This window comes from Zea mays, chromosome 5 (genome assembly GCF_902167145.1).
Source record: "Zea mays cultivar B73 chromosome 5, Zm-B73-REFERENCE-NAM-5.0, whole genome shotgun sequence".
Classification (NCBI taxonomy): domain Eukaryota; kingdom Viridiplantae; phylum Streptophyta; class Magnoliopsida; order Poales; family Poaceae; genus Zea; species Zea mays.
This window is the reverse complement of record NC_050100.1, coordinates 156,174,516-156,185,815: the sequence shown is the minus strand read 5'-3', so window position 1 is coordinate 156,185,815 and position 11,300 is coordinate 156,174,516. Positions and strand designations below refer to the sequence as shown.

Here is an 11,300-nt window from a genome sequence, read left to right as displayed (position 1 = left end):
TCCTTTTTAATCCATTCTAGTTTCTATAATTTTGTATTAATATTGTTTAATACTTAGTGTTTCTGTTTTGACATGAAAAAATTGATAAAATTGATTTCCTAATTAATCCTATGTCAGACCCATAAAATCTTAGGAAAATCATAACTCCTTCGTTTTAAATCCGAATTGACTCGTTCCAGTTGCGTTAGTCTCGTACAAGTATTTTCTATGCAGTAACAACATTTATTGTACCATTCTTTTATAATTAGGTCTTTATTTCACATATGTTGATTAGTCTTGTTAATCTACTTACCATTATAATCTACTAAAATATGATCCATGGTCAATTTATAATTTAGATTAAAGTTGAATTAATTACTACTATAGGTTATCTTTCCTCTGGGTTTATAAAATAAACATAGAACCTAGTTAATCATTTAATCACATCATAACTTGATGACCACGACTCCGATCTTAGTAATTCTCGAACCCATGATCTCGTAGCGACGCGTAGATCATTATTATGCAGTATGTTCTTATGTTTGGTGTGATGTTAATTTTGTCTATATCATGTCTGTTTGTATTGCTACGACTAGCGCGAGGTTACGAGGATCTGAAGAATCGCCTTGGTAACTGAAATCTCAAGTGCCAGGCAAGTCGTGCCCTTGACCAATTTTACCCAATAATGTTCTTTAATACCATTTATTCATGCATAGGTTAATTTTGATGGGACCCAATAGGTCACCATAGATTGTTTATCTCATTACCTTGTTTACCCCTGAATCACTTGGGTAGTTTGCTATTGCTTTACATGGTTTTGGGATAATCATTTATTATATCTATGTTCCAATTCTTTTGTTATTATATTTATGTTCATGTCAAGATCATTAATGTTAATTGGAACATAGAGCTTAACTTGAGTAACACGTGCCACCACAAGGGTTTAATGGGACGCCCTTGGTTGACTAATTAGGAAAGCTAGTGGAAGACTACCTTACCCGAAAGGGGCAAGGGCAGTAGGGGATTGCATGCAAGGAGGTTCTCGGGTTGATTTTGCTACGATGGTGGTCAAACGGGAGATTCTTGCAAGTGCTCTTCCCATAAACTATAGCGGGTTTTCGGAAGCTAGTGGAACTTTGTAAAGGCCTCGTAGTGTTGCCCTGCCTCGCCTCCTAGGTAGAGGTGTATGGGAGTCGCGACCCCTTGGCAGATGGGTAACATGACTTGCGGGTAAAGGGTACAACCTCTGCAGAGTGTAAAACTGGTATACTAGTCGTGCTCGCGGTCATGAGCAGCTCAGGACTCTCTGATGATTAAATTATGGAACTTAAACTCAATTTGTCATTTGCATTTGCATGGGATTTATTATTAATTTTGTTCTATTACTTTTATTAAGGTTTGGTATCTACTTACATTTAGTAATTGCTAATAAAACTTTGACCAACTTTAAAAGCAATGCTCAGCTTTAAACCCCGATTGTTGATCAGCCTTACACATAACGTGAGCTCCCACCTTTGGTGAGTTCATGCCACATTATTCCACACAACTTGTTGAGCGATGAACATGTGTGAGCACACCCTTGCTGTCTCACCCCCCCCCCCCCACAGGAGAAGATCAGGTGGTTCAGGAGGAGCCTCAAAGCGAGGAGTTTGATTTGATCTAGGTGGCGTTTCCCCCAGTCGACTTTTGCGCCAAGGATGATCCTTAGTTCGTGTTATATTTATCTTTTATTTTGTAAGACTTCCGCTATGTAATAAATACTTTGATTATTGTGACATTTATCTCTATACACTCTGTTATTATATATGTTGTCTTCTTTGGCGCATGTATGAGATGCACCCGGCTTTGTTCCTTAAAACCGGGTGTGACATGAATTTAGAGAAAAATATGTTTTTCCTCTATATTGGGTGATGCTTAAACAGTGCATCACTTTGCTTGAGTCATTAATATTGGCTTCATGTTTATTCATAGATCTTTGGTAGATAGATATTGTGTTCACCTGCGGTGCTGATATTTTGGCTATGGTACTAATTGTAACACATCAAGTAGTTTTAACCGGTAATTCTGCCACATTTAAGGGTCACATTATTTCTGCTCAGGGTGTATGCTTCATATACTGATATAATGCTTCTTTTATAACCTACTTCTCATTAGTCAATGGCAATGCATTCATAAAACAGGAATTTGCAATGTTACTAAATTGAAAGACCAATTGTGTAGGCATGGTGCACTGCACATTGATCTTTCTTCTTCTATAGTATGATGTGACTTGTGATTGCTTTGCCAATACGACCTACATGGAGGTAAGAAATCCAATTTTGTTACTACATAGTGATGTACAAAAAAATAACATTTTTTAACTACTTACGAACTATATGTATGAATGTTTACTAGCTAGATTGTTATTACAGACAACAGAACTGTATTTATCTTGAATAATGATTGATGCTTAAGTGCATGCGCCGCTGGGTTCGAGATCGACTACAGCCACTGGGTGGACGAGCAGAAGAGGCACACGGCGGAGCTGACGTCGGTGCTCCAGGGGCAGCAGACATCGGAGCTGGAGCTCCGCCTGCTGGTGGAGACGGGGCTCAGCAACTACGAGCGCCTGTTCAGGATCAAGGCGGCGGCGGCCAACGCAGACGTGTTCTACGTCATGTCGGGCTTGTGGAAGACCCCCGCCGAGAGGTTCTTCCTCTGGATCGGCGGGTTCCGGCCGTCGGATGTCCTCAAGGTACGTGCGTGGCCGGCTAGCTGTTCCCCTCTCCCCGCGAACCCACACACAGCAGTGATGATTCATCTCTGTTGTTGCTGGTGATGAATGACGGATGGAGGCTTAAGAGAACACAATGTTTTTCTGTGCCAGAACTTTATTTTATTTTATGTAGAAGTGTAGAACCATATAGTCTCTTTGGCTAATTTAATATCGTTTTGTTATCTGGAAATCTGGACTAATATATTTATCACATCTTTAAAAGTGGTATTTTGAATTATTAGATCGACATGTTAACAACTGGGTGGGGGTATTTTATCTACTATCTTTACTACTACAATGCACCACTTTTAATAGTTTCAGTCGTGGTTTTTGTGCGTCGTGCCCCCATCCGCTCGCTCGTTCTCCACACTTCGCTATCTAGGAGCGTTCGTCCGCTCTCTGACATCCACAAATACTATCCTTTGAGGATTATATATCTTTTTGAACTGATTTAGTTGTGCATTACCATTTTATTCAAAATTTTGTATGTCGTCGCAACGCACGGGCACCTACCTATTAATATATAAAGTGTTGGGGGCCTTCGGCTTACGAAGGTCCTCAAAAACAGGATTTAACAGTATTTCTGGAGTATAATGTGTGAACAGGTATCTTCGGACTAAAGTCGGAATCGTAGCAGATCAGAATAATACGAAGATTGATACAGCGCCGAAGGTGTGAGTAGGAAAGCTTCGGCGTGGTGGCAGAAGATGAAACCGACTTAAAGATGAAAAGGCTATTCAGACCTCGATAGATTACTATAGAATTATTATCAAATGTGAAGGGCATAAATGTAATTTTGTATTGGCTGTGTGCTGTGCCTATAAATAGGTGAACAGTACCCCTGTACTGTTCACGCTGATTTGGCATTCGCTTTTTGTGTCACGCTTGTACTTTTATCTCCTTCAAGTTGAAGCATTTGAGAACAAGTCCCCAACATTGGCGCCCACCTCCGGTGAACTCACTTCCACACACTGAGCTTTCTGAACACCTTCGGCGATCATAAACCTTCGTTATGGCGCCGAAGAAAGCTTCAGCAACTGGAACTGCAGCTCTTCAACCGCTGGACCACAATCAGGAGACTGTCTCTCTTCGGGAGGCCCGAAGCCAGAAAAGGAAGGCTGTCAGCCCGACACCACCAGAGGACGAGATAGATCAAGAAATCAGAGACATGGAAATGCTTCATCAACAGGTGCAGAGGAAGAAAGAAAAGATGGCCAGGCTAGCTGAACTGCAAAGGCAGATAGACGAAGCCTCTGAAGAAGTTCGTCATCTTGCTCAGGATGAGCAGCACCGAAGGCCTCAGCACCAAGACCTTCATCAGGAGGGTTTCCTCAACGAAGATGACTGGTATGATAATTTCCATCATGGGAATTTTGTTTTCGATGATGCTTCTCCTTTGTCCGCTGAGCTGCAGGCTACACCTTGGCCTTCGTCTTACAAGCCGCCTCAGCTTCCCGTATTCGATGGCCACTCAGACCCGAAGCAGTTTTTGATGAGCTACGAAGCAACAGTATCCTCGTATGGTGGCAATGCTGCAGTCATGGCCAAATCTTTTGTTATGGCTGTCAGGAGTGTTGCTCAAACCTGGTACTCCTCCCTTCGACCAGGAACCATCACTTCATGGCAAAAGCTGAAGGACTTGTTGTTAACCAGTTTCCAAGGGTTCCAGACGAAGCCGGTCACAGCTCAAGCTCTATTCCAGTGCACCCAGGATCACGAAGAGTACCTTCAGGCGTACGTCCGGAGATTCTTGCGTTTGAGGGCACAGGCACCAACAGTGCCCAACGAAATTGTCATTGAAGCCATGATCAAGGGGCTTCGGCCAGGACCGTCAGCTCAGTACTTCGCTAGGAAGCCTCCTCAGACTTTGGAGAAGCTGCTCCAAAAGATGGACGAGTACATTCGGGCCGATAATGATTTTCGCCAAAGAAGGGAGGAGGCTTTCAGGTTTTCTGAAATGACCAGGGGCTTCGGAGGGAGGTTCTATCCGAGGCACGTTAGATCAATTCATAACTCTACCCAAAATGATGATAGAGGGAGCCAACAGCAAAGGCCACAGTGTTCCTCACAAGCTTCGGGGCAACAGCAAGGCTCCTTCCGACCACCAGCTCCGAGAGGCAGAGGCGCCAGGGGCTTCGGCGGAAGATTTGGCGATCAACCGAGAAGAATCTTTTGCTTATTCTGTGGTGAGAACAAAGGTCATACCACCAGGATGTGCCATGTTACCATCCAGAAGCAAAAGGAAATAGCCGAAGCGACAGCACAACAGACTCAGCCGAAGCAGGTCATGCACACTGCTTCGTATCATTCGCCTTACATCCCAGAGTATGTAGGCAATCACCCTGCAGTTTCTGTTGCTTCGGCGAGTCAACCTCAAGCTTCCTGGCAACAGCCTCCGCCTCCACCACCGCTGCAACAAGGCCAGCAGCCAGAAGGGAGCCAATATGCTCCACACCAAAGGGACTTCAGGGAACAGTCCGAAGCTCGCACAGTTAACAGCACTGTGCCAGAGTCAAAGCACATCTATTGACAAATATCCTACCTTAATAGCAATCTTTTTCATTCAGTTTTATTTTCTGTGTAATAAAGGACATTGTTTAGGTTTCATGTAAATAATTTCGTTGATTCCCACAAAGAAAATATATTTTCTTCACAGGCTTAAGTTGTTGAAGTTTAAAGATTTGCGCTAACAAAGAGGACCTTCAAATTATCGATAATTCTTCGAAGTAACAAAAAGTCGTTCTAAGGAACGCAGAGTAAGTTTGCCGAAGTCACAAAAAGCCGTTCCAAAGGGAGCGCAGTGTAAGTTTTCTGCTCCAAAGTCGTTCCAAAAGGAATGCAGAGCATACAGCGAAAAGTCAACGCTGATACCGCCTAAGTAAAAGGCGAAGCGCGAAAAGTCAACGCGAATACCGCTGAAAGTAAAAGGCGAAGAAGCTCCTAAGGGAGGCTTACAGCGAAAAATAAACGCTGATTCCGCTGAAGTAAAAGGCGAAGAAGCTCCTAAGGGAGGCTTACAGCAAAAAGTCAATACTGATTCAAAAAGATTATGTGATTTATCGCAGGATGTGCCTGTATCTTCGGAATAAACATCATTTTGCATAACATAACATCATCGCATCATTTCGCATAACATAAGCATCATACATCATGCTGCATATAGCACAAAAGGGGGCCATAATATCGACCTTCGAAGAATGTTTCGAAAAAGGGGGAAAATCATGCCAAGTTACAAAGAAATACACTATTGATCTTCGGAAGTGCAACTTCGGAAAATATTTTCACGAAGCTTGGATGTTATTCATCAGAATACTATGGATATTGTTGTGACAAATAGAAATTCTTCTTCACGAAGCATGAAAAGAAGGGAAGGTGTTTTTTCGTCAAAGACTCAAAAACGGTACGTAAGTAAAATTTCATGCATCGTAAAGAATTGAGCAGTAAAAACAGGTATATTACATTCAGGGTTACAAAATGTTACACATATTACGTTTCAGAAGTTTTTACAATAATGCTTAATCTTCTCTCAAAACTACTCCTGCAGCTTCGTTCAGAAGTCGATCGACAACTTGATCCATGATATCTTCAGCCATCTTTTTAATTTCATCGTCATCTTTAGGCTGAGGGCCTGAAGACGCTTCAGTAGGATCTGAGGGAGGACAGGATACGACTACATTGCTATTACAGATTGCGAGCGAAGTTTAAAATCAAAAGTTACAACACAATAAAAACCATTAGTTAATACCTATCTGTCCTTCGGACCCTGCGCTTTTCTCAGCAGCTTCTGCTATTTTTCTAGCTTCGTGGATCCCTTTTTCGCTTCTTTGTATAATCTCTCGTGCCATTTCTCGGCCACTGTTGTCCCAGATATCGGTGAAAAATTTTCCACCAACCATGCTAGCTTCGGCAGAAGGATCCTTTGTATCTTCGGAGAGCAGGGTGGCTTCGGATTGCGCCAAAATCTTTACATGCTCACAGCCCTTTTTCTCCAGAATGGTGGCAATTCCCCTGGCACCCGAAAAAGCACATATATCTCCGCAGCTGTTTAAAATTTCTTCGAAGGCCTCAGCTTCGTGGCTAATCCATTCAATGGGGCCTTCGGGGTTGCCTCTCGTAAAGTTTTCTTCACTTGAAAATGCGCCAACACTGGCGAAGCTAGTTTTCAACTTCTTAACACAATCCATAGATTTGTTATAACATCTCTTCTTGGATGAGCGAAGCTCTTCAACAGTTCCCTCTAAATGATTTGCCCATTGGTCGCTTATTTCTCGTCTCGTTTCTTCAAGCATACGTTCCTCTTTGGCTCTGGCCAATTGTCTTGGGCCTCTTGTTTTTCTTTTTCAGACAACTTTTTTCCCGAAGCATGTCGAACAATATATTCAGGGACCGCAGGGGATGCTTCGGGGGCAACAGCACTGATTTCTTCAACAGGAATTGGCTCTGACATTTTTTCTTCTTTCGTGGGCTTTGAAGGCCCAGTTTCGGTCTCAGCCTGTTGCCTTGGAGCTTCGGCATCGAAGACTTTAGTTTCTGTTACGGATGTTTCAGCAGTTTTCTTCGGAGTTGTGTTCGAAGACTCAATTGTCTCCAGAACATCTAGCACAGTGACCATTCTTTTCCTTTTTGGGGTCACCGCTGGGCCCTTTTGGTTTTTTATTAATTCAATATTTGCTGCAGGACTCAAAACTTTTGATGTTTTTGATCCCTCAGTTGCTTCTTTCACTTCTTCCATTTTTTCTGTGGATGGCGCTTCGGCCTTCTCTTTCGTTTCTGGTAACAAAATCTTCGGTTCTTCCAATTCTATCCTCGTTGGCGCTTCGGTCGTTTCTGCGACTTCTGGCAGCAAGGTTGGCTCGGTTGGTTTTTCAGCTTCGGTGGCCGAAGAAGTTTCCCCGGTAAACTCAGGCACCGAAGCTGGTTCAATATAGCGCGGCCGATGTGTGAGGACCTTTATCCTCTTTCTTTTCGGTTCTGGCTCGCTAGGAGCAGTTGCAGCTTCTTCTTTCGCAAAGGTTGTGTTTTTTTCTTTTTTGCCCTCGAATGGGATAACGATAGTCAGGGTAGACGAACCCGATTGCATCAAACACCCGATTCAGCCTCTTCTTTTTTTGGCCTCCGAAGGCTGCTGACAGTGCAGTATCTTCGGCCTTCGAATAAGCCCCAAGCAGTTCATCACTTAAATTTTCAATGCTTTTTAACCAGTCGTCATCTGACTCAACGAATTTATCTCCAAACTTAAAAGTGTACTTCAACCTGATAAGTCCGCTTTCGTCGGCCTCTTTTATGGTTTCTTGCGGCATTTCCCATTTCTCCGCAAGCGGCCATACCCTGAAGGCAATATGCTCTTGTACTAAATCTCTCGTTCCAATAAAAGAACAGATAACGCCGAAGGCTCTCTGGCATTCTTCGGCAGCTTCATTCATTTCAACCTTCGGCCTCCGAAGGCCGAAGCTTTGCCAAATGGGGCGCATAATTATACCTTTGATATCTTCTCGTACTGACAGGTCATTCCTCACATAAAACCATTCTGTCATCTAGTCGCCGGGCCATCTCTTCCGAAAGGTTGGCACAGGACAGCTTGACCCGGACCGAGAAACGAAACTATAGCAGCCAAAATTATTGTGATACTGTTCCTTACCCCAAGGTTTTGTTTCGTATGATAATTCGTGTATATTGCAGAAACTTTTTGCATCAGGCTTCAGACCTTGGCTTCTCACGGCCCACACGAAGATATTCAGCCTTATGATCGCCTCGGGGGTAAGTTGATGAAGATAGACTTCGAATATCTTCAGCACCTCCACAACAAACTCGCTCAGGGGAAATCGTAGTCCAGCTTTTAAAAAGCTTCGGTACACCACGACTTCATTCTCTTCAGGGTGTGGACAAGTCCTTTCCCCTTCGTCGGCCCTCACAATGGACAGATCCCGGAAATACCTTCCCCTCATGTTGGCAAGATGATTTTCTTTGATAGTTGATTTGCCGAAAACCGCATGACTTGGTGGCCAAGGGCGATCTTCGGAGTCTTCACCACCACTGTCCACATCATAACTGTCGCTGTCACCAGTGTCTTCGGACAAACCTTCCAGAATCTCCTTAGTGATTTTTTCTGTATTGGTCTTCGACATCGCTATAAGAAATCCCAAGTTCTTCTCTTCGTCGAGACTCAGTTTCATCTCAGCAGTAGCCTTTTTATCTTCAGACATCTTCGGAAACACTAAAAAACTGTTTTCAAATCCGAAGCTTCAAAACTAAAAGCTCAGCAAATCTCAGTGCACAAAAGCTAAAAATCAAGTGAGCAAGAGCAGATGGCAAGAGAGCGTGCCAAATGAGTTTGCGGTATGACCGTATTTATACGCCCAGTGCGTTGGAAATTGAAAGGCCCCGCTTGTCAGTGAATGTTGCTATTCTAGCAAAGGGAAGGTGTTTTTTCGGACCTTCGTCGTAAAGCCTTCGTCCATGTCGCAATCTAAATTTATTATTTTAAACAAATTAATATTGCGAGGGGCTACTGTTGGGGGCCTTCGGCTTACGAAGGTCCTCAAAAACAGGATTTAACAGTATTTCTGGAGTATAATGTGTGAACAGGTATCTTCGGACTAAAGTCGGAATCGTAGCAGATCAGAATAATACGAAGATTGATACAGCGCCGAAGGTGTGAGTAGGAAAGCTTCGGCGTGGTGGCAGAAGATGAAACCGACTTAAAGATGAAAAGGCTATTCAGACCTCGATAGATTACTATAGAATTATTATCAAATGTGAAGGGCATAAATGTAACTTTGTATAGGCTGTGTGCTGTGCCTATAAATAGGTGAACAGTACCCCTGTACTGTTCACGCTGATTTGGCATTCGCTTTTTGCGTCACGCTTGTACTTTTATCTCCTTCAAGTTGAAGCATTTGAGAACAAGTCCCCAACATAAAGCAATAGTTCTTAAACTCAAACCAAAATCTGGATTAGTCTTTAGCACTTTCTAATAATCATATAATGCTCATGTACCTCAATAACTGCTTCAGTTAATCACATCTTTTAGTTTAGCACTATGCTATGATAGTTTACAAAGTACATTGTTAGCTTATTTTCCCCATAGGTTCTTTAATCATATCTATTGTGCTAGATTTTACTCTGTCCCATTAGGAGACAAACAAGTTTGTTCAATAGCATATGACACTTGTATGCTGGTAAAATGATTGAATATTTTGTTTGACACCTATTTTTTGAAGGATGTAAGCAATCTCATGCACCTGTTGTTGCTCGCAAGGTTCATCCCTCACAAGTACAAGATCAAAGACTCGAAAGCTTAGGTATGAACCCATAAAACTGAATACTTAATATGGGCACATAGTGATGTTTTTACTGGATTGCATTACCCACACCCTCAGAGTACTATTGAAGAAAAGTAAACCAAGGATTTTTAAAGACATATGTTGTTGGCAAAGAAAATGCTCCTAGAATTATGGTTTTGCAGGAGTGGTGGGGAGTTGACTATGAGATAAAGAATCATGCGATCCACATTTCCCTACATGGTGGAGGATACAGAGCACTCGTTCCAGAGTATAATCTTGTCTTGTGTTGCCACCTATTTATCACTTGAGCATATACAATGAATGTTTCTTAAGATGTCAATATTTGCTTATAATATAGTGACTTCCCAGTATATGTTTCAGTTTTGTTTCTTGCTTAGTGACCAGAACAAAAAAAGCAAGTGTTCTATTGGTTTAATTAATCTAAACTGCATTGTTCAAGCAATAATTGAGTTTATTCCCTATAACTTGCAAAGTCTGACCTCCACGTCTATGTTTCCCGCTGCTAGGTTGCTTTGAGCCATGGTGGATCTCCCGGTGTGACAACATGGGGCTGGGTCTGGGAGCTCTTCTCAAATCCGGGGGCTCTCGGTCTGCTCTTCTCAATTTAGTGTTATCTTTTTCTTTTAGAACAATGCCAAAGAAACATGACAGATTGCTTTGCTTGTTTTTGACATGATGCAAAAGCAATTGAGTCTTTACTTTTAAACCTTTGTTATTTTTGTTTTGATTCAATTCTGATACTGCTGAAATGTACGAATATCTATTATTTTGATGCAATAGTGGTGTTTTGCAATGTTTAACAGCTTGTGTGATCCAATTATTAACCCTGCTTTGTATAGAAGAGTTTCTTCAGAATATATCAATTCATGTATCCTCATTATGGATATTATGTGGATATTTTCTATCTATGAATGGCCCCTGCACTTTGAATTGCTTATGTCATTGTTAGCAATCACATAATATTTTTCTTTTCTCTTAGATTTAATTTGTATAATCATATGATCATTCATATATTGTTACAATAGGATTTGGTTTAGCTTCTCACTTTGTTTTTTAATGAGAAGAAGCAGACAACAAATTATAGTGAAGGCTCCTCTCGTCCCCCATCGCTTGGTGGATCACCCCCACGGAACCAGCCTAGCCAAAGACAAGTATGTGCATGATGTCATTCTTGGTAGCCTATCATCATCTTTGGCTCAGAGTGCTTCTATAGTTAAATGGATGTAGTGCAAGTTTTATTTTTATTTTCTGCTCCAGTTGTT

General features: G+C 42.1%; 1 protein-coding gene across 1 annotated transcript; it reads left to right on the top strand.

Annotated features, from left to right (window-relative positions):
* The first annotated feature begins 2,201 nt into the window (after positions 1 to 2,201).
* On the top strand, positions 2,202 to 10,388 carry LOC103628579 (transcription factor TGAL6). The gene is made up of 4 exons (XM_020538133.2): positions 2,202 to 2,236; positions 2,434 to 2,713; positions 9,955 to 10,035; positions 10,200 to 10,388. The coding sequence occupies exons 1-3, from the start codon at positions 2,202 to 2,204 to the stop codon at positions 10,033 to 10,035; spliced, it is 396 nt and encodes a 131-aa protein (XP_020393722.1). The 3' UTR covers positions 10,200 to 10,388.
* The last annotated feature ends 912 nt before the right edge of the window (positions 10,389 to 11,300 follow it).

Excerpts from the sequence above, each read along its gene's own strand:
- LOC103628579 (XM_020538133.2), top strand. The coding sequence starts at position 2,202 with ATGGTGCACTGCACATTGATCTTTCTTCTTCTATA. Across the intron at positions 2,237-2,433 it reads TTGATCTTTCTTCTTCTATA|TGCATGCGCCGCTGGGTTCG; the intron begins GTATGATGTGAC and ends TTGATGCTTAAG. Across the intron at positions 2,714-9,954 it reads GGCCGTCGGATGTCCTCAAG|GATGTAAGCAATCTCATGCA; the intron begins GTACGTGCGTGG and ends TATTTTTTGAAG.